At 42.7% G+C, this 24,145-nt stretch overlaps 1 protein-coding gene across 1 annotated transcript in view; it reads left to right on the top strand.

Annotated features, from left to right (window-relative positions):
• Nucleotides 1-24,145, top strand: part of LOC140410474 (CUB and sushi domain-containing protein 1-like) — a 3,392,839-nt gene that overhangs the window by 2,618,921 nt on the left and 749,773 nt on the right. The window contains exons 14-17 of the mRNA XM_072498599.1: nt 883-1,209; nt 11,729-11,923; nt 13,446-13,584; nt 20,169-20,356. Of these exons, the coding sequence (XP_072354700.1) occupies nt 883-1,209; nt 11,729-11,923; nt 13,446-13,584; nt 20,169-20,356 (849 nt within the window). The remainder of the gene's footprint in view (nt 1-882; nt 1,210-11,728; nt 11,924-13,445; nt 13,585-20,168; nt 20,357-24,145) is intronic.

The following is a 24,145-nucleotide window of genomic DNA, read 5'->3' as shown; positions in this document are numbered from 1 at the left end:
GACCACCAACTGCCGAGTTGCATCAGTCACATGATGCATGCCTGGCACCACCCACTGGCAGGAGGTCATATCCGTGATGACATACATTGATGAATGCTTTATACATTTGTACAGTTATATACAGAAATGCATATCACCACACAACCCAGCTGTGCTGCCTCTTTGCTGGAAGAATTCAATGCAAATCTCATTGTTCCACACTCTCCTCATAGTCAGGTATCTTTCACTGTATGAAATGTCCAAATTTTTCCCTTGTTTCAGTGGTGCCTACTCTGGTCTTCTGGCATTCTTAACGGCTCCACACAGAAGAAATGTATCCTTCCCTTTCCTCTTGCTCACTCTGACATTAATTTCATTCAATAACTTATAATCGCTGATTCCTCAGCAAGAGGAATTCATCTTTCCATGTTCGCTCAATCAAAACTTCTGATAATTTTTGAGCCAATCTTTCTAGGTGTGGATCTGACAGAGTTGCCCTTTTCTTTTGCTCCATATAAGCTGCACTTCAAAAAAATGTCAAATGCTAATTTCTCCAAACTAAAATGCTTCTGCTTCTATGGGATATCGTTCTTTGAATTGCTTGTAAGAATTTGGTTTGAATGCTGAACAGTAGGCACAAAATGCCATATATTGAACATTATGAACATTATGAGAACGTTCAATATACCCATAGTTTTTAATTCAATGATGCAACCTCTGTGGGCCAGTGAAATAGTATGATGCCTCTTTAAAGGATTAAGATTCTTTTTTTTCTTCCAACCTGCTCCTTTTAGTGTTAATTTGCAGAAAGTAATTGGTATGTGTAATATGTAACTGTTTACATTAATTGGATTAGTGGTTTATACTGTGAGAATATATTATTTTCTCTGCTTTTTTGGACAGTCTCCTGCTTCTTCAATTTTACTGCACCATCTGGAATTGTGCTCTCGCCAAACTACCCGGAGGAGTATGGCAACAACATGAACTGCGTGTGGCTGATCATTGCAGAACCAGCGAGCAGGATTCACCTGATCTTTAATGATTTTGACATTGAGCCTCAATTTGATTACCTTACCATAAAAGATGATGGGACGGCTGACTCTGCAGTTCTGGGAACGTTCTCTGGTGATGTCGTGCCTTCGCAATTGGCCAGTAACGGGCACATCACCCGCCTAGAATTCCAGTCAGATCATTCCACTACGGGCCGGGGCTTTAACATCACATATACAAGTAAATTGGCACATTACAATTTTGCTCCAGTGAATGTTGCCTGTCTGACGTTTTCTGCCTAATAAGCTCCTCGAGTGAAGGATGAGATTCTGCTGGGTTGCATGGTGAAGTTGCATGTTAGGTCACCAATGACCAGTGCTGCGGGATAGAGTATTTGAGGGTTGAACGTTCCAATCCCAGTTATATTGAGTATGGAACCACCAACCACAATGGCAGACATTGTCCCACTGTGGTGGAACGGGTGGCATCACTAGACCACTTTGTATGTCTGCCTGAGAGCAATAAACAACAGCACTGGTGGCAACCAAGCAGCAGACTGTCTTTCAAACTTGGAATATGTGTTTATTTTTCATTCTTTCTGAGGTGATCAGCTTCGCAAGTAATGCTGGGATTTATTGCCACTGATGGTGGTGAGTCACCTTCTCAAAACACTGTAGTCCGTGTGTGAATGTACTCCCACAGAAAAGCTTGGGAGGGAATTTCAGAAGTTTAACCCAGTGACAATGAAAGAAGCTGTGATATATATCCTAGTTAGGATGATGTGCTATTGAGCTACTTGGACGCAGTGCTGTTTCCATGAAGCCGTCTTTTTATTTGAAGTGATGGAGGTTGGGGGTTGAGAGATGCTGTGGAAGAGGTTAGCTGGGTGTGTTACGTTCAAAGAATCATAGAATCCTTACAGTGCAGAAGGAGGCCATTCAGCCCTTCACGTCTGCAACAACCCTCTGAAAGAGCACTCTGTCTCGACACACTCCCCACCCCCACCCTATCTCTGGTGCCCCAATTAACCTGCACATCTTTGGACACTATGTGCAATTTAGTGTGGCCAATCCAACTAACCTGCACATCTTTGCACTGTGGGAGGAAACTGGAGCACCCGGAGGAAACCCACGCAGCCACGGAGAGAAGGTGCAGACTCCACACAGTCACCCTTGATCGAATCAAACCCAGGTCCCTGGTGCTGTTAGCAACAATTCGAACCACTGTGCATCGTGCCGCTGTAGTTACGAAAGACAAATGTGGAAGAAAAATAATTTGAGTTCAAGAATTGAAGGCTTCTTTACCTGTCACTTAGTCAACTGTCAGAATTGTTCAAGCAAACCCCATTCAGTCTGGTTATCAAGATGAGGGAATTGTCCCAACAATTTATATTTTAAAAAGTCACCAAAATGATTGTTAAAATATGTCAACAAAGGGCAGCACGGTGGCACAGTGGTTAGCATTGCTGCCTCACGGCACCGAGGTCCCAGGCTCGAACCCGGCTCTGGGTCACTGTCCGTGTGAAGTTTGCACATTCTCCCCGTGTTTGCATGGGTGACGCACCCACAAACCAAATATGTGCAGGGTATTGGCCACGCGAAATTGCCCCTTAATTGAAAAAAATGAATTGGGTGCTTTAAATTTTTTTTTTAAATGTCAACAAAATGTTCATTGTTTCATATTCATACCATTGTGCTAAAATTAATGACAACTTGATTCCCAAATGTTATCTGACCTATTATGTTTCAATATTTAACTGCATTCTCTGTTCCATTTGGAAAGGACTGGGATGGAGAACACAGTAAATAAGAAACTCATCTTAGTTATGCTTTCATCAACATTTATCCTCTTAGAATCATGGAATGGTTACAGCAAGCACAGAAGAAGACTATTTGATCCATTGGGACCATGCTGGTTTCCAAGAGGAATTTAGTTAGTCCCACTCTCTCTTCCTTTCCCCACAGCCCTGCATTTTTCTCCTTCAGTTATTTTGACAATTCCCTTTTGCAAGTCACAATTGAATCTTCCGCCACGAAACCCTCATTCAAGATGGTAACCTTTTGCTGTCTTTTTCTGGGGAGAATAACCTGGACGATTTGATTTCTTGGTAATTGACAGCTGACAGTAGAAAGCGTGAATTTATGAGATGGGATTAACTGACATCTAGTGTCCCCATGCGCCAAAGATAAAGCATTTTGCTATGGCAGAGGACCAGCAAAAGACCCAGTGGGCTTGACCAAGATGTTAATAGGATACAAGCTGGTCTTTGAAGCTGAAATCAAGAAAAATAACTTTTCTTTACTGGGTCTATTAGCATTATAGAATCCCTCCAGTGCCATTCAGCCCATCGTTTCTACACCGGCCCAACGGTCCTAGTCCCACTCCCCCGCCTATCCCCATAATCACATAACCTAAAACCGGAGCACCCAGAGGAAACTCACTCAGATGAGGAGAATGTGCAGACTCCACACAAACACCCAAGGTCAGAATTGAACCCGGGTCCCTGGCACTGAGAGGCAGCAATGCTAACTACTGTGCCACCATGCTGCCAACTAGTTCAGTCTCATATCTCTCCTCCCACAGAACAATGTCCCAACCACCCCCTATTTAAATTCTTTTGAATACCAGTTTTAAAAATCTTAACTAACAAGTTAACAGTACCTTAAAGGGGCACTGTAACAAAAAGACAAAACTTCAAAGGAAACTTATCAAATTAAATTAAAATAATGTTCCCAGGGCTGGTGATACATTCCAACCCCTGTAACATCTCCTATTTATACACGCTCAAAGACAATTAATACCCATCAACTGTTTTGCTTAACCTTAACAATGTAATTAACATGGCACTAACAAACTTTAACAATGTAATTGGCAAGACATTGACACTGCCAGTTGCCCACAGACAGCAAGAGTGTTCAAATGCCAGTCAAAACTGGGATTCAGATCCAAGATTTTTGGATACCATCTTATTCTGCTGATCCAAAGAGGACGCTCCAAATAATCAAATGCTTTTATTGCTAAAATAACTCATTATGGCTCAGGAGAATTGCTTTACTGAGAAGCTCACTTATGTACAGATCGTAAAACTCAAGATTGCCACACTTCCAGTGAAACAGCAATTGAGTGATCAATTTCTAGTGCATTACAGGAATTGAGAAATCAGTCAACCAATAAATATCCATATACTGAAACTCATTGGGAGAAAGCCCTCTCAGGAAGAAAAAAATATAAAGCCTGCTTTTCATAGAAATAAAAATAACCCTCAACGTAATTATTTTTTAAAAAGTGACTTATTCTGGCAGGAGTCCAACAAGTTTCAATTTCCTTTTAGCTACAAATATATTGTTCTAAATACTCCAAGTGATTTAAGTGAGATGGTGCACAATGGAAAGGGTAATTATGGGAATCAGTGCTTGTGCTATTTGGTAGGAATAAAGGACTGGCGTGTCTGGGTGAAGGGGCAAGATTCATAATGTGGGACAACAAGGCTGAAAAGAGTAAGAGCGGAGATAGATTTTAAAAACTGGCGGCTAATTGACATCGAGCCTGGGTTTTAAAAAGGAGGAGAAGGCAGCTAAGGGAAATAAGCAGTTTCTCTACATTGTTTTATTCGGAGAAGGTTAAATTGGAGTTGGAGATTGTGCTGCATCTGAATTTCAGCAGCAGAGACATGCCATTTTGCCAGAGTACAATTAATGCAGAAGGAAGTTTCTATAAATTTGTGGATGATACTAAAATAGGTGGGAAAGCAGGCAGTGAATAGGAGATAAAGAATTTACAGACGGAGAAAGATAAGCTAGAAGTTTGGGCCAACATTTGGCAGATGGAGTTTAATGTAGATAATTGTGAGGTTATTCATTTTGGCCACAAAAATAGAAAGGCAAATTATTATCTAAATGGAAAGCAGATTCAAAATGTTTCTGGACAGAGTCATCTGGGTGCCATGCTCATGAATCGCAGAAAGTCGGTATGCAGGTGCGACATATAATTAAAACGGCAAATGGAATATTAGTATTTATTGCAAAAGGACTGGAGTATAAAATTAGAGAAGTGTTGTTACAATTGTACTGAGTGTTGGTGAGACCACATCTGGAGCATTGTGCCCACTTTTGGTCTCCTTATTTGAGGAAGGATGTGGTGGCATTGGAGGCAGTTCAGAGGAGATTCACCAGATTGATTCCGGAGATGAAAGGGTTGACATACGAGGAGAGACTAAATAGTTTGGGCTTATGCTCGCTGGAGTTTAGAGGGATGAGAGGGGATCTGATCGAGGTATATAAAATACTAAAATGGATTGTTAAAGTAAACGTAGACCAAATGTTCCCCCTTGTAGAGCAATCTGGAATGAGAGGTCACAGATATAGGTTGAGGGGCAGTAGATTTAGAACTGAGATGAGCAGGAACTACTTCTTGCAGAGGGTGGTGAATTCATAGAACTCGCTGCCTGGTAGCATGGTGGAATCTGAGTCAATAAATGGTTTCAAGAAGGAGATAGATATATTTCTGATTTTAAAAATGGGTTAAAGGGATCTGGGAACATATACAGAAACATACATAGAAAATAGAAGCAGGAGGAGGCCATTCAACTCTTTGAGCCTGCTCTGCCATTCGTTATGATCATGGCTGATCATCAAGTTCAATATTGTAATCCCGCCTTCCCATATTCCTTGATTCATTTAGCCCCAAGAGCTACATCTAATTCATTCTTGAAATTACACAACATTTTCTACTTTCTGTTGTAGCAAATTCCACAGATTCACCACTCTCTGGATGAAGAAATTTCTCCTCACCTCAATCCTAAAAGATTTATCCCTTATTCTCAAACTATGACCCCTAGTTCGGGACTCCCCCACCATTGGGAACATTCTTTCTGAATCTATCCTGTCTAATCATGTTAGAATTTTATGTTTCTGTTAGATTCCCTCTCACTGTTCTAAACTCCAATGAATATAATCCTAACCGACTTAGCCTCTCCTCCGCCATCTCAGGAATCCGCCTAGTAAACCTTCACTGCACTCCCTCCATAGCAAGAACATCCTTCTTCAGATTAGGATACCAAATCTGCACACAATACTCTAGGTATGGCCTCACCAATGCCGTATACAGTTGTGGTGAAACATCTCCATTCCTATACTCAAATCCTCTCGTCATGAAGGCCAACATACCATTTGCCTTCTTTGTTGCCTGCTGTACCTGCGTGCTTACATTCAATGACTGGTGTATGAGGACACCAAGGTCTCACTGAATTGAGTATTCACCTCTCTCAATTTACACCCATTCAAATAATTATCTGATTTCCTATTTTTGCTTCCGAAGTGGATAACCTCCCATTTATCCACATTATACTGCATCTGCCATGCGTATGCCCACTCACTCAACCTGACCAAATCATGCTGAAGCATCTCTGCATCCTTCTCACAGCTCACACTCACACCTAATTTAGTATCATCTGCAAATTTGGAGATAATATATTTAGTTACCTCATCCAAATCAAAAATATACAATGTGAACAGTTGGGGTCCTAGCACAGATCCCTGCGGCACCCACTAGTCACTGCCTGCCAATCAGAAAAAGACCCATTTATTCCAACTTTTTACTTCCTGTTTACTAACCACCTTTCTATCCATCTCAAGGTATTACCCGTAATCGCAGGCGCTTTAACTGTACATAGTGACCTGCTATGTGAGACCTTGCCAAAAGTCTTCTGAAAGTCTAAATAAATCACATCCACCGGTTATCCCGGGTCAACTCTACGAGTTGCATCATCAAAGAATTCCAATAGATTTGTCAAGCATGATTTACCTTTCGTAAATCATGTTGACTTTGTCTGATTTAACGACTGCTTTCCAAATGCTGTGCTACAAAATCCTTGATAATGGACTTTAGCAACTATCCTGCGACCTATGTTAGGCTCACTGTTCTCTCGATCGCTGTTTTCTCTCTACCTCCCTTTTTGAATAGCAGGCTTATATGAACTACCCTCAAACCTGTAGTGTTGCATTCAGGTGGATCCTGGAAAATACCAGTGCATCTTCAAAGGGGTTTCTATCACTGTGAAAGAAGCTGGTATTTGTGGCCTGAGGAAAGGATGGGCTCCACCCTTCATTGCCTATTCAATGCAAGGGCTATGCAAATTTTGTTTCTGTGAAGTTTTCAAAATCCAGAGTCCAAAGAATTTTGGAAAATGACCACCAATGGATCTACTATTTCGAGGGCCACTTCCTTATGTTCTCTGAGGTGATGATTATCAGGCCCTGGAGATTTATCCACCTTCAATCTCTTGGTCCGTCTTGCTGAATTTTAAACTGTTCCCAATTTTCTGGTCTATTGCTTTTTCTTGCCAATTTGTATGCTTCTTCTTTGAATTTAATGTTATCTCTAATTTCTCATGTAAGCCATCGTTTGGCCACAGTTCTCATTCTACTCTTGTGCCAAATAGGAATCAAGAACTTCTGGAGTTCATCTGTTTGTTTCTTGAATGCCTGTCACTGCCTGTCCGCTGTCCTTCCTTTCAGTAATGTTTCCCAGTCCATCATAGTCAACTTATGCCTCATGCATCATAGTTACCTTTATTGAAATTCAGGATGCTGATCTCAGAATCAACTACCTCACGATCCATCTTGATAAAGAATCCTATCATATTATGGTCACTCATCACCAAAGGTTCTCTCACAACTAGATTGCCAATTAACCATTTCTCATTGCACAATACCCAGTCCAAGGTGGCCTGTTCCCTTGATGGTTCCTTAATACATTGGTCCAGAAAACCATCCCATATACACTTCATACATTCCTCCTCTATTGCACTGTGACTAATTTGACTCACCCAATCTATATGCAGATTAAAGTCACCCATAATCACAGATGTTTCTTTGTCAACTGCATCTCTGATTTCCTGTCTAATGCTATTCCCAACATTACCACTGCAGTTTGGTGGTCTGTATACCACCCCTGTGAATGCCTGTTGTCCATTGATGTTCCTTAACTCGACCCAAACAGATTCCGCACCATCTGTACTAATATCTTCCCTCAATACTGTATCAATAGCTTCTTTAATCAACAATTTCACCACCTTTTCCTTTCTGTCTGCCCTAAAAACTAAATAGCCCTCAATGTTTAGTTCCCATCCTTGGTCACCTTGGAGCCATGTTTCCATAATCACAGCTATATCAATCCCTTGACATCTCTCTGCGCAACTAATTCATCCATTTTATTTTGAATGCTCCGAGCGTTCAGGTACAAAACCTTGAGGCTAGTCCTTTTAATGTCAATTGTCCCATCCCTCCTATTTTTTACAGTGTCATTATCTGATACAGGCCCTTGATTTCTCTGTCTTTCAATTTTCTTATCCTCCCTGCTGTTTTTTTCTTGTTCTTGGTTCCCTTTCTCTGAATCCTTACATTGGTTCTCACCCTCCTGCCATATTAGTTGAAACACTCCCCAACCGCTCTAGCAAGTACCAACCCTCCCCCTCACACCATTTCTTCAGCCACGTATTCATCTGGTACATCCTACAATTTCTACTCCGAGTAGTATGTGGCACTGGTCGTAATCCTAAAATCACTACCGTTGAGGTCCGACTTCTCAACTTTCTTCCTAATTCCCTATATTCTGCTTTCAGGGCCTCACCCCACCTATTTCTTTTACTTATGTCGCTAGTACCAATGTGTACCATGCTCATTGACTGTTCAAACTCCCCCTCCAGCATGTCCTGTAACCGCTCTGCGACATCCTTGACCCTCGAACCAGGGAGGTATCATCCTGGAGTCTCGTTTGCGGCCACAATAATGCCCATCTATTCCCCTCACAGTCAAATCCCTTATAAATATTGCAGTCACACACTTTTTACTCATCCCTCTGCATCAGAAACAACCATGGTGCAATGAATTTGGCTGTTGCTGCTTTCCCCTGATAAATCCCCCCCTCCCCACCCCCGACCCCCCCCCCCCCCCCCCCCCCCTGTTTTGCAGGGGAATGGCCACAGGAGATTCCTGCATTATCTGTCAAGCTCTCTTGTGTTAACCCATTTCCTTCCTGCCTGTGAAGTCTGAGCCTCCGGTGGGACTATCTCTTTATATGTGCTATCCAAGATGCTTTCCGCCTCGCGGATACTCCACCGTTTCCTCAGCTGTCTCTCCAGCTCCAGTAACCCGGGCTTCCAGGAGCTGGGGACGCTTCCAGCACACATGCTGGCCCCAGGCCCTGGAAATGTTCCCGGCTTACCACATGGGGCAAGAGGAGCAAACCAAGGCTTTGAGTTCTCCTGCCATGACTTACCCTTTTAAATTCAAGCTTTGGAACAGGTTGGGAAGTGGATTTGAGACAGGAAGAGATCAGACATGATCTGATTGAAGGGCAGAGCAGGCTCAAAAGGGCTGAATTGCCTACTTCTGCTCCTAATTCCTATGATCCGATGTTCCCATGTACTTATCGTGCTGTAGCACCGTTGAGGCCAGGACCTTCCTCAGCAAGGGAATTTGAGTCAAAGCCTTTCTTGGTGCAATGTGCCAGGTTCCAATGTATTACACCACTGCACATCCCATTTTGAATTTCTGTCATTGCTAACTTCATGAAAATAGACACCGATTCTGACTCCTTATTTTTAACACCTTATTGTGCACTGCTAACAGGCAGAAGTGGAAATTAAAACAGAAAGTACTGGCAATAGTCAGTAGGTCAGGTAGCATTCAACAAGAAGGAAAGAGACTTTTGTGGCTGTACTATACGAGGTGCCAAATTCCTCACCTATCCCTCCTGTCTAAAGTGTTGGTGGGCGGGGGGAAGGCAGCACGCCCGCCAAGGGGAAAGCAGCTGCCCTGCAGTCATTTAATGGTCAATTGCCTTTTAATAGACTTGATGTGGGACTTCTGCCTTTATGGATCAGGAAGTCCCTTCTCAAGACAGCAGTTGGCCATTTAGAGACCTAAAGTTCTCCAGCACTTTCGGACAGAGGCATGCATCATTTGATCGGAATTTGGGTAAGTGTATGGGAGATCTCGCTGGGTGTCAATGCTTGAAGATCTGAGTGAAGGATCTTGGAGCTAGGATTTGAGAGGCCATGAGAGGGGGAAGAGCAATCTGGGTAGGTGTAACTCTTGTTTTGGTGGGTGATTAGGGGGGGGGGGGGCATGGAGGAAATACCTCTGATGGGCTCAGTGAGCCCAGTAAGGAGGGACTTCCCCAGCCCACCACCAGCATATGCAAGGAAACCTGCTGGGATTTGTCCTATCCCAATGAAGGCTCTCAGTTGACCCACTGGTGGCAGGTTGCCTGATGCCAACCCAACAGCTGGTATGATGGTGGTGAGAGAAGGGACAGACAGATGGGCAGTGGGTAGGCTACCCATTGAACTTAACGAGCCCTCCTGCCTTCAACCTCACTGATGGAGGAAGGTAAAATCTAACCCAATTTTTCAGGTCAATTAATGCTGATGAAAGGTCATTGATCTGAACTTTGAACTCCCATGTACTGCCAGACCTGCTGAATATTTCCGGAATACTCTGATTTTATCTCTGATTTCCTGCCTCCAGTATTTTTCATGGAGTCTCCCTTATGCACAAAATTGTTACTGGATTCAATTTTACTATCTCCCACACGAGGGGTGGGATTCTCCGGTCGCCGATGCCGAACTCGTGATCGACGATCGGCCGGAAAATCCCGTTCACGACCGAATCGGGGGCAGCGCCCCCTCCGAAGCGACGTTCTCGGAGAGTACGCCGCGCGCCGTATCGATGGCCTCAGGATGTTGCCTGAGGTCCACCCCCCGATGCTCCACCCCCCCGATGCTCCATCCCCGACCGGCCGAGTTCCTGACGGCGTCGGTTGTGTGTGGTCTCATCCGTCGGGAACTCGGCGCGGCGGCTGCGGACTCAGTACAGCAGCGCCACAGTCGGGGGAGAGTCGATCCGCGCGCAGGGGGTACTTTGTCAGGGGCTGGGGGCACTGTTGTGGGTGGTCCGGAGCGTGCGAGCAAGCCAAAGGGGGGGGGGGGGGGGCACTATTTTGCAGGCTGGGTGCGTGAGATCTTCCTCAGTGTTTTTCTGACGTTTAAAATCTTTAAAAATTATGTCATCTAACTATTGCATTTTAATTTGTCTCCTCCCCTCATATGAGTGAGGATAAAATCAAAAGGGAATCACACCAAACATCCCACACACTACCCAGTATCTAATGTCAGAAAAGCTCAAGAGGAGGTACACCTTCTGCTCTCCCAACCAGTGAAAATATATAGCCTCAAATTGTTTATTACTGCTCCAGTCGATGTAGCATTGTGAATATTTATTTTTGTCTGTAAATTGTTAATCATCAACGCTTTGATGAATGCTTTGCATTCATTTGTTTTTGATCTGAGTCTTAAAAGGATGTCTGAAACATTGTCATATAAATGCTAAAAGTGGAGAACTGAGTGATGCAGTGTGTCAGAGAGCAATCTGTCATCTCTGGTGGCCTGTTGGCTGTAAGGGTCCTCTACAAATGGATTGCTGAAAATCTGTGGACCCACAGCACAAAACTGCTCTGAAATTGGTGTGATAATGCTATCTATCTCAAATATGCTTAATCAAGTACTAAAGTGTGTTTCTCTCCCCATCCTTCATTTTGATCTGCCCAAAATTCACACAACAAACTCACCAAGAAACCTGCCAAAATATAGTACTTTGGCAATGAGAGTAAAATCAAAAATAGGTACATGAAGGATAGATGTTGTTTCTGAGTCATTTTCAGGTAGTAAGAATATTCTTTTTATATTATTCTCAATCAGCCTTTGGCCAAAATGAATGCCATGATCCTGGCATTCCAGTCAATGGAAGACGATTTGGTGATATTTTCCTGCTGGGAAGTTCTGTGTCTTTTCACTGTGACGAAGGCTTTATTAAAACCCAAGGATCTGAGACCATAACCTGTATTATACAGGAAGGGAATGTCATATGGAATTCTGCTGTCCCGCGATGTGAAGGTAACTATTACCAATGCCATGTATATTCAGGGAATTTAATGATGCAATGAAGTGAATGTATTTTGCCACTCTTTGTAATAGATTGTTAATTGAAATCACAGATGAAAGCAAAAGATAGAATCATGGAAATGTAATGGTCAGAAGGTCATACAGTCTATCATGCCTCTCCTGTTTTTTGAAAGAATTAACCATTTCCGTTAACCATTATAAAACCAGCTGACAGAACACGAAGGCTGGATGCCCAATCCTTCCGGCAGGAGTAATTTTGAGGATGGAATATCACAAAATACTGTTGACATATTGCCTGCTCTTAACTGAGAACTTGTTGCAGCCGACCAGGCCAATGCAATACCATGTAGCTTGGAGAGTGACCAAACTGCCAAATAGATAGATGTTGGAGACGGTTGGACTGGTGATGAAAATCAAGTGCAAAATTTACTAAATGGGAACAAAGTCCCATAGTGATCCCGTTTAGCCGCACATTTCCAAGTGCTCGCAGTGCCGAGAAGCGTAACGCTATAAAATGGCACCCAGATTTGATGGGGGCCTCAGCGGGCCTCTGCTCTCTAGAACTCTTCAGTGTAGCCAGAGATCGGGATGCCATTTTTAAATGGTGTCCCAATTGCTGGAGCCCCGAAGCGATCCCCAAGCCTCCCCCCCCCCCCCCACAGCCCCAAAACACTAACACTTCCCCACACACGATGGGAGGGGGCATCCCCGGCTGTATCGCCACCATGCAAAAAGTGCCACCCTGGCAGTGCATCTGCCAGGTGGCTGTGCCAGGCTGGTAGCCAGGTGGCATGACCATGGTGCCAGGCTGGCAGTGCCAGCGTGCTCAGGTGGCACCAGCACTGCCAGGGTACCACCCTGCCCAAAGGCATGCACCTGGGCACCTCCAATAGGAGACCTCCACGATGGCCGTTCCACCTGGTCCCCATTTGTGGAGACCAGATCTGAACGGCAATCGCCCAAGGTGTCTGAGGCAAGGGGATAGACCCCAACGTCTTGGGTACCTCGGGAAACTGAACATTTATGCAAGACTAGCTGTCTCGCTTTAATGTGAAGATTTTCCTAAAAGTGATCCCGCCCCCAATGGGCAGGATTTACATCGCAACGTCTCGAGAGCTCACGTTAGATCTCACGAGGCGTTGCGAGCCAGGTGGATCCCGGGAGTGGGTTCCCGTGGCTTCCATCGGCCACACTGCGCTGCGGCGCCCTGCTTTCCGGGCCCTGCATGGCTGTTCGACCAGACCACATGCTTGGTCGAGACCAGGGAATTATACCATGTAAGAAATCACGGGCATGTGGCACACAACTTCAGTATGCTAACACACTGTGCTATCAACTTGACATTTGTTGACCACAATGTGCTTGTTGATACCTTAAGAAATTCTTTATTGCTATGAGTCTTTAGAAATAACTGATAATATAGTATTTTTGTTATGTAAAATATCTGATTGATTGAAGGAAGACATTTTTTGTATTTAAATGGAATTCTGTATTTTTATGTCTTATCTTCCAGCACCATGTGGTGGCCATTTGACAGCACCTAGTGGTGTAATACTATCTCCGGGATGGCCAGGATATTACAAAGACTCGCTGAATTGTGAATGGGTGATTGAAGCAGAACCAAAACATTCTATCAAAATAACATTTGACAGGTTAATAATTTTCATTGCTTTTAACTAAAAGTACAGTGTCTCATGCTACGCAATGAGCATGATTAAAATTTTGAAAGTTGAATAGTGGGACTGATTCTAAAAATACGTGCGACATATAGTTCAATAGGCTGCTAATGCTCTAATTTTACATTCATGCAAATTTTTTTTCAGGAAACAAATTTTGACAACCTGTTAATATAATGGGACAAGAATTTGTAATCCTGATGCTCTGCCGCTAGGTATCGCTAGCATATTTATAAATGGTCTTAGAACTGTAGATGATTACAGCTGATGGATTGGCCATTTTGTTCATTAATTCTGCAATTGTTTTATTCTCCAAGAGGGAGACAGGTTAATTCCATTTTTCTGCCCACTCCTAATTTGCTTTAAAATAATTGATGGATTCTCCTTCAACCATGGTCTGTTTTGAGAATTCCTGCTTCTTATTTATTTTTTTAAACCCCAATTAAGGACAATTTAGCGTGGCCAATCCATCTACCCTACACATATTTGGATTGTGGGGGTGAGACTCATGCAGGCACAAGGAGAATGTACAAACTCCACACAATAGTGACTCGGGGCCAGGATCGAACCTGGGTCCTTGGCGGCGTGAGGCAGCACTGCTAACCATTGCGAAACCGGGCCACCTGTTGAGAATTCCTACTTACAACCATCCCCTTCCATCCTGTTTGTTAACCATGTTATGGGTTTCGCAAAGAGTCCTTGAATGCACCTTTGGCTGACTGAAAGTTCAACATTGGAATGTGAATTGGCTTTTAGAACTCTGGATTTTAAGAATAATGGAATTCAAAGCTCTCTTGAAATAAACTAAGGCCTGAAATCATTTGCACTTGGCAATCCTCCAATTTGTATGAATTGTACATCAGCAAAGTGCACTCGTATGTTTGGGAAACAGAGTGGAGGAGGAAGGATTGCTGTTCAAGTTAAATATGAAAATTATTTTCAAAGAGAAAGTTCATTTCACTGAACAGTCATTATCCTTCAGTGGTATGAACAGCGTGATGGCTTTGTGTCATTCGTTCAACCTTGTTACAATGATGAACTGGTAGTTAGAGGGATTAGAAAATGTTTTGTGTAGAATCCTCTGATAAGGTCGCAACATGTATGAATGCTCCCATCATTTAATTAAATCTAATAATAGGAACATAAACATTTTAGCACATAGGGAGACTACATACATTTGTTCTCTTCTCGCACATGGTTTGAAAAAAAAACATGGAAATCACCATTTTGAGATGTTGATTCATTCTTTCTTTTCATTCTGTTGCCTAATTGTTTAAACGCACATTCTAAACCTCAGTTCCAACATTAACCATGACCTTTTTTGCTGTTCCTCTCTTCTTGGGTGTTCTGTAATGGCCTTCACCCTGCCAACACAGAGTTAACACATGATTCATAACTACAAAAAATGGCTATCTATCACCTTGACGTCAGAATATCCCACCACTACAGACTACCTTAATCTCAACACCCTCCCACCTGTGACTCTTGATTACCTCTTTCCATTGTACTGCAATATTGACCCAAACATTCAGTTAAATCTGAGATCTCATTGAATTCAGGCTGATGAGCCCCAGAAAGGGGGGCAGTGGGCATGTTGTAAAAGACAGTGGGAAGGGTGAATGAAGGAAGAGTGCTTTCAGTTGACCCAAGGGAAGGAGGCAATCCCTCCTTTCATTGACCAGCAGGGTTAAATCTGCCAAACTACACATTGACACACGCCTCTCCCACCGTTGATTAAGGACCCAACTGGGACATAGGTGGGCAACCCATTCGACGGTTCCCAGGCTGCCCATAGAATTGTGTAGAGGCAAGTGGATTGGGCCACGGGTATACCACCAATGGCATGCATACTAATTTATGGGCCCAACCTCCTGTTTTTCCACCCATGGATGACCCTAAAATTGGTCACTGTTCACCTAATACTTGTCCAAATCTATTAAGTAGATTCCCAACTGTCATCCAGAGGAGAAGCGTGTTTCTGCCCAGTAATCCGAAATAAATTGAAACCTGAATCTTATAAATCATCATTCAATGTGTTCATGCAATTTGTCATTCAAATCCAGTTCTCTCACACACGCTATAAACTTGCTCCTTTTGAGCAATTGCATCTCATATGACCTATTTTGTGTAGCCAGGATGCTTCAGCACATTTAGGTACTTAACTAAAATTTAGCAAGTATTTCTTACTATCAAACAAGATATAATATTAACAAAACCTACATTGCAATTCAGTTATGTACTGTAAAATATATAATGTAAATCAAAACATACATAGTTCACTTGTCTTCAGACTGCAGAAACTCATGATTTATTATTCAGTTGTATGAGCTATATTTGCTTAAACTTTTGTTTATCTACTTATTGCTCATTGACGCAGATTTTGTGATTGTAATGGCAGCAAAACTATCCTCTCCCTCTCGTTACTCTGTGAAGCTGAGCACATGCACAGTTAAATGCCGATATCCCAAGGTTTCTGTCAAGTGATTCTCCACTCCTCCACAGGTTGCGTGGTTGAAGGTATCACAGCTGGAAATCAATTAGAAATCACTGCACTTTTGTAATTTTCCATTTTATGCGATTATTCTTGCTGTTAAAACCCTTAAAAAAATTAGTGCTTTGTTAAATGAGATGGAACTGGGTTTTTAACCACATACAAAGTCACAATTCGTGTAGAACAATGTCTCTGGCCCTGAAAAAATTCATTTTATATTTGTGGAATGTCAGATTAGTCTAACCCATGATAAAAATTCTATAGATTTTAAAAATAACTATAATTTATTTTTTCCTCTCTGCATCCCATCTACACGTCCCAATCATTATTTGGTTCCTGTAAAATTAGAAAAAGTCAATGATAAAAACCTGCTGGTCACTTCCTGGTTTACAGTCTGTGATAATTCTTCAGTGTGAGTGGCTGCTTAGCCTACTTGATGATATCACTGTTGTTGTATTCCAGAAATCCCCTATCATTAGCACAGAATTGAAATTGGCATTAGGAAAGTTGAAGTCCACATCACGACATCACTAATCGTTGTTGGCAGCTTTCTTGACTCCCATTACTTTGCCATTGAGTGGAAAATCTGAGCCATTATGAATATTGATCTAAATTTAAAGAGAATTACACGATCAGTAAATTGATGTACATTCTTCAAATTTATTTTAATGCAACTTTCAAATAACGATTCAAAGTTGGAACTTCAGAAATGGGAGCAGTCCCTTTGGTGGCTCAATACCAAATGAAGTGTGTTGTAAAAATCAAGAAAGTTAAAAGTTTAATCCCTGTTCTGTGTTGTCTTGTTAAAATGCCTTCTCCTGTCTCTGGGTATTGTTATTGGATGGGGAATTGGAGGAGCTGCGTTTGCATGTGTAAGTCTTGCATTGGTCCATACCTTCAGAAGAGAAGGACGGGAAAGCAGCAAAGTTCAAAACAATTCATATTGTTGATTGAAGACATATCTTTAAATAACTCATTTGTGTTTAGTTATATGCTTAATTTTTAATTCGATAGTAAATGTAATGCTTACATTAAGATTACTTAAATTTAAAATGGACTGTATAAGACAATGGCCAAAACCTTCCGTCCCTTCCCACTGGTGGGATCTTCTGGTCCCGCCGATGACGATCCCCGACGGCACATTCCCTGTGATGGAGGGTGTGGGGCCTGCTGAAATCCTGTTTATATTGGTGGGACTGGAAGCTCCCGCCACCAGCCAATGGCTGGCTGCCTCTACCACTGGGAAATACATCTCGGGGGGTGGCGGGGGGGGGGGGGTGCAGAATCCCGACCACCAAATGTCATGTTATATAGTATCACAAATAGACTTGTTAATTTTAAAAGTTAATTTCCCTATGCCTAGGACACAAGAATTGCAAAATATCACTGGAAATGTTTTATAGGTAAAGGAGATGGATAAGACCAAAGTATTTGCTGTAAACCAGATCTAGAGCTCTCGCCTGGCTTTATCTAAAGGAACATTTATGTTTTCTTGGACTAACCAGCACCTTGCCTCTCAAACCTTTAGCAAAGTATTAGGATTTTTAACTTGGAAGATTTGTGTTGTACAGTTTTCCCTGTAGACACTACCAATTTGTTTGTGTTACACAATAAACATTCACTGAAAGATTTATTCAGTTGTATCATTCTCTCTTTGAGCGGATTTGTACTAAAAGTCCCTCTACATTGTACTGAGCTGTTTCATTAAGCCTATTTAAGAGTTATCACCATGTGTGTCTGGCTATTTATTTGTCTTTTTGACCTTGTTTGTTCTGTTTAAGCAAAACCACCTGTCAAAAGAGAGACTCTCAAATCTAAGTCTTGGGTGCTTGAAGTTCTGCACCAAGATACTGCAATTCGAAATTTAATGCCTCAGTCTGAAATTATTTCTGAGCTTTTTTTTAGGAAGATATCAAATGGTTTCAAACACGTGAATAAGTATCCACATATTAGAAAACCATTCTGAAAATCAGAATCACGATGTCTATTTTGTCCGCAAACTATTTTGCATTTCACTACATGCATTCAAGACAAATGATCTAAGTGCAAGTCAATTGTAATAAACTGAATCACAGTGCTTTGATAATTTTTATCCCATTTTATATTCTTTCTTTCTGTCAGTTGTCATTGTTGACAGCCAGTAAAATGCATTCTTTTAAAATAAATATTGTAAATTTTGAATGAACGAGCCGAATTTCAAAGAGCCTTGTTTCACTGCCAGAAATCCAGGGAAATGCAATTTCTACTTGTCGACACTTGCTTTAACCCCATACCATACCACAAGGTGGATAGAAGTAGCTTCCTGCACCATTAACAACATTATTGGAGCATCTGGTCTCTGGGGATATTGGAAGATCTGAGTAGCATTTTGCGCTTCCGTTGGGGTGAAGACAGAGATTGATCTGGCCTAACTTCTTAAAGTTCATAATTTTGAAAGCTGTCTGTTCAATTATTGAGTTATCAGTCATTTGATAGTAGCCCATCTTTGAAAAGAATTGTGCTCCATGTATGGCATCGCAGACCCCACATACAGCTGTGACACGGGCATGATAACTGCGTTGTAAAGTCTGGTTTCATGAACGACTGGCAGAGTCCAAAGGATTTCGAAGACGGTTTGCCATGATGCCACAACCATGAATCAGAACCCCAAAGTATATCATGGAGTTCACCTGACCCACAACTTTAAATAGATTTTGGTTATGGGGAGCACAAGGGCCCACTTTACAGGTGTGATGCAACAGAGAGCTAAAGTATGTTTAAAACAAAACAATGTTTATTCTATGAATCCAATTAACATTTTATAAACACACAGTAAACAGTTTAACAACTACCAATCCTGACCTCCCCCCCAAAAGATACAGTTCACTATAGATAATCCTTAATAACTTTCCGAACAACATCCATAAGTTAAAACCGTTTTAAAATAAAGGCAGCAGGTTTAAATTCTCTACAGAAACAGGTATTACTTTGAAATCATCAAGTGATCTTTAGATTGCAGAGAGAGAGCATAACATCCTCTTGCTGTGAATGCAGCTCTTCACCTCTGAAAATGAAACCAAAAACATGCCCTGCAGCTGCCAGCTCAAAAACAGCCCAGCTCCATCCACACACTGACATCACTGCAGCGATTCGATAAACACCTATTTCTTAAAGGTACATCCACCTGACAGGAGAAAAAGAGAGAGCCACAGGCAGAAGGAACCACCACCCACACCCCCTCATTATTTGAATTTCTCAGTGTGTCTAGGGCAGTTGGTCAGCTTAACCGGATATGTGAATTGTCCCAGCCAAGCCTATTCCTGTCCTGATATCCAGATGTAGTGTTCCAGGAGAAGCCAACAGTCATTAATGAGGCACAAAACCATGGTTAATTGTGCATGTTGGACCACTGGGATGAACTGTATATCCTTGTGAAAAGCCTTGCTCAACTAAGCAGGCAGGTAGTCTACCTGGATTGGGGCTATACGATAGAACACTTTACCTATGATAACTTTGGAGGAACCTAACTTTAACTTAAGAAGCTTGTGGACGCTAAGAACCAAATATAATCTTAATCTATTCATTACACAAAGGTGAAAAATAAAACGACTTCACATGGGGTCATTTTAACTTAATTCACCAGGGCGATTTTATACCTCATCCAATATTACTCAATAATGCCTTCAATGGTGCCTAAAATTAGACAGGTGTAAACAGAAAACCCAGCCACATCAGTGTCTTGGTGGGATAGGTTAATAAAGTGTGGGGTAATTAAAATGAACTTATCAGTGAATTAGGTAATTACAACCAACTTATAACAAATAATAATTCAACACAATTTATAGCATGGAATTATTTTACCTTTTCTGCATGAAATCTATGGACATTTGTTAATGTATCGTGGTTTTATTTTGTTTGCGACAAGCACATCTCAGTTCGATAGACTTTATGCACATCAATTTTAAAAGAAAAATCATACATCTTTAGTCAGTCATGACTGGTTTCAGAATATTTATGTTTTCATCTTTTCAGCTATTTCCACAAAGGTGTTTGTCAATAAGCAAAATTATTTCATTTTTATTCTTCACAGGTTCCAAACTGAAGTTAATTACGACACATTAGAAATAAGGGATGGACCTGTTAATTCATCACCTTTAATAGGAGAATACCATGGTACTCAAGCACCTCAGTTCCTGATCAGCACTGGCAATTACATGTATCTTCTGTTAACAACTGACAATAGCCGTTCAAGCGTCGGTTTTCAGATTCACTATGACAGTAAGTTTCTTTCATCACTCTCAAACAAACCTGTTTGTATAAACAATGCATATGTCCTTCGGTCCTCAGGTGAACAAAGATGCTGCATTAATATTCTCCAACAGGATATGGTTCATTATTAATTTGGGCTCCTGGTCCGACGAAAATGCCCAGTTTATGTTTCAAAGAGGGCTGTACAGCAGCAACAACAAATATGAGGGCATAGTTTGTAACTTTGTGTTCTGGCTCTGGGTTGGTTTCCTGGTGGAATGGTAACCATACTGGCTGCCTTGCATCATACAACGAGGCATTTTGATACAGTGCTAATGTTAACTTTGGAAGCATTTGAAGAACATGTCATAATCTGGCTTGATTTATGCCGACAGAACATGAAATTAACATTGTATAAATAATAATAATCTTTTATTGTCATAGTATGAAGTTACTGTTCCCAACCCCTCCAAAGGTTTCCTTCTGCAGATCTCAGACTTGGTTTAGTTGAATCATAGAAGTAAACTTTCTCTGATAAGTTTGGGTCACCTGTCCTCATCAGGTTGACAGTGAAGTATTTCTATCGCACAAGTAGACTATTGTTCACTACTTGCATCATGTATTTAACGTCTTGCAGGAGTAAAGCAGTAATGGGAATGGTGACATTATCTCTTCTCTGAGTTCAAGTATTGCTTTGACAGATGTCAGCCAGAACTTCCCAAATATCATTACTCTGACTTAGTGAGAAGGACACACTTCAATTCATTGGTCTGACTCGATTTGACTCATTAGTATTAAACCTTACCTTGGCACACAGACAGTCCAAGCTCTCTTGGTTGAGTCTGCCCAAATGAGCACAGTAACCTGCACTCAATTCAACCACTCATTCATAGCAACAGATCTTCTGCCTTCAGTTCTTGAACACTTATACCTCTGAGATTAGTAATTGAAATTGATAGCACTGGTAGATGCGTTGCATTTTGTGTTGCATAATTATTCTTTTTTTCTACTGTATTTCCTACTTATTTTTCCACACTGTTGTTAGATAGGTATCAGATTAGCTTGTAGCTTCCAAATTAGACTATTCATATCACCTTTAGACAAGCTAAGAAAAACATAGTGAATACTGTGAAAAGAGATTGATAGTTTCCTTCTTCATTACTTGTGCAAATGTGAAAACCACACACATTTGATGTAAACTTGCAAACAATTCACTTCAAAGTTGCTTTATAATCACAACAGCGATCTTTAATTTTATGGTTTCTACACATAATTGAGCGGAGTAGATGAGCTGTCACGTATTACTTCAAAGCGTACTGAAGGCTGGTTTTAATAACATTTTGAGAGACAAAATGGAGAAATGTGACACTGTATGAGATCATCTGCTGGGTATGGAGGAACAAAGCAAACAAATGTACAGACATCAACAAGGATAATGCCAAGGCTTAAAACTCCAAGCTGTGAGGAAAGATTAATCTCACTACAGGTTATGGGGAAGTATGATCCATTTCTTTAACATATGCAAATAAACGGTCAACATATTGAAATAACTTTATCTATATGGTACAATTAATGGCCACAGACAGGTCGCCAGCATTTCATAGCCAGTGAAGTACTTTTAAAGTGTAGTCACTGTTGTAATACAGGAAGCCATAGCTAACTGCACATAAGATCCCACAAACAGCAGTTAATGATCGGATCATCTGTTTTCGTGACATTGGCTGAGGGATAAATATAGGCCAAGAATTCCCCAGTTTTTCATTGTATTGTATGGGATTCTTTACATCCATGTGGGCCAGGATTCTCCCCTACGCGGCGGGGCTGGGGGTCCCGGCGGGATGGAGTGGCGTGAACCACTCCAGCGTCGGGCCACCCCAACTGTGCGGATTTCTTCGCACCTTTAGGGGCCGTGCCCTCACCTTGAGGGGCTAGGCCCGCACCGGAGTGGTTGGCGCGCTGCCGACCGGTGGGAAAGGCCTTTTGCGCCACGCCAGCCAGGGCCGAAAGGACTTCGCTGGGCGGCGAAAGTCCGCGCAAGCGCGGGAGCGTCAGCGGCTGCTGGCGTCATCCCCGCGCATGCGCAGGGGGGGGTGTCTCTTACGCGTCGGCCATGGTGAAGACTGTGGCCGAGGCGGAGGGAAAAGAGTACCCCCACGGCCCAGTCCCGCACGCGGATCGGTGGGCCCCGATCGCAGGCCAGGCCACCGTGCGGGCGCCCTCCGGGGCCAGATCGCCCCCCCCCCCCCCCCAGGACCCGGGAGCCCACCCGCGCCACCTAGGCCCGCCGGGAAGAGAGGTGGTTTGATTCTCGCCGGCGGGACAGGCATTTCAGCAGCGGGATTTCGGCCCATCGCGGGCCGGAGAATCGCCGGGGGGTGGGCCCACCGACCGGCGCAATTCCCGCCCCCACCGAATATCCGGTGCCGGAGAATTCGGCAACCGGCGGGGCCAGGATTCGTGCCAGCCCCCAGCGATTCTCCAACCCGGCCGGGGGGTGGGGGGGTGGGGGGGTGGGGACGGGGGGACGGGGAGGGGGGGGCGGAGAATCCCACCCATGGGACAGAGCAGAAGACATCTCACTTTAAGGTCTCATCCAAAGACTGCAGCTGCACTTTTATATTTTTTCTTGCGTTTTGGACATTGCTAGCAAGGCCAGCATTTATTGCCCATCCCTAATTGCTCTTGAGAAGGTGGCGGTATGCTGCAATTTTGAACTGCTGCAGTCCAGTGAAGGTGCACCCACAATCCTTTTAGTCAGATAGCTCCAGGGGTGTCACCCAGTGACAGTGAAGGAACATTGCTGTAGTTTGAAGTCAGGATGCTATGTGGCTTGGAGAAGAATTCTCTGATGGAGATGTTCCCATGCAACTCTCCATTCTAGACTGGAGAGTTAATGGGTTTGGAAGAGGTTGTGGAAGGAGCCTTAGTGAGTTGCTGCAAAGTATCTTGGAGATTGTACACAATGCCACCACTGTGCACTGGTGGTGAAGGAAGTGAATGTTTAAGGTGGTGTACCGAACATGCAGCTGCTTTATTCTGGATGGCATTGAGTTTCTTGAGTGTTGATGGAGCTGCATACATCCAGGCAAGTGCTCACACTCCTGACTTGAACCTTGAAGACATTGGACAGGATTTGGAGAGTCGGTTGATTATTTACTTGCCACAGATTCCTCAGCTTCTGACCGACTCTTGCGGACAAAATATGCACATGACTGGTCCACTTCAGTTTCTGGTCAATAGTAGCCACCAGAACATTGATTTGATTTATTGTCACATGTACTGAAGTAAAGTGAAAAGTATTTTTCTGCGGCCGAGGGAATGTACACAGTACGTACATAGTAGACAAAAAGAATAATCAACAGAGGACATTGACAAATGGTACATCGACAAGCAGTGATTGGTTACAGTGCGGAACAAGTGGCCAAACGAAGCAAATACATGTGCAAGGGCAGCATAGGGCGTCATGATGATCCAGAAATCAGTGATGGGCAAATGCTGATGTGCCAACCTGGATCGAACGGCCTCATTGCGCCGACTCAGTGATATGACTGGGCCGTTAAATCTCACAATGAACGGCAAGGAGTTCCACTGAAATATTGCCAACAATATCAGCCCAACTCCATTTTCTGATCAGGCCAGTCTCGAGAAGTTGAAAGTTGTCACATGTCCAAGTGGAGGTTTCAAGTGGAGGTTTCATTACAAAAGGGGTAAACTGAAAACAGTGACAGTAAGTATCCAAAAACCACATTAAAATTGTCAGAAGGAGGTCTTGGTGCTCGTAACTGCTCTAACTCCTTTCTGGTCATAATTGGTGTAGCG

This window comes from Scyliorhinus torazame, chromosome 4 (genome assembly GCF_047496885.1).
Source record: "Scyliorhinus torazame isolate Kashiwa2021f chromosome 4, sScyTor2.1, whole genome shotgun sequence".
In the NCBI taxonomy this organism is placed as follows: Eukaryota; Metazoa; Chordata; class Chondrichthyes; order Carcharhiniformes; family Scyliorhinidae; genus Scyliorhinus; species Scyliorhinus torazame.
The sequence above is the reverse complement of the archived record's forward strand: the minus strand, read 5'-3'. Positions and strand labels throughout refer to the sequence as shown.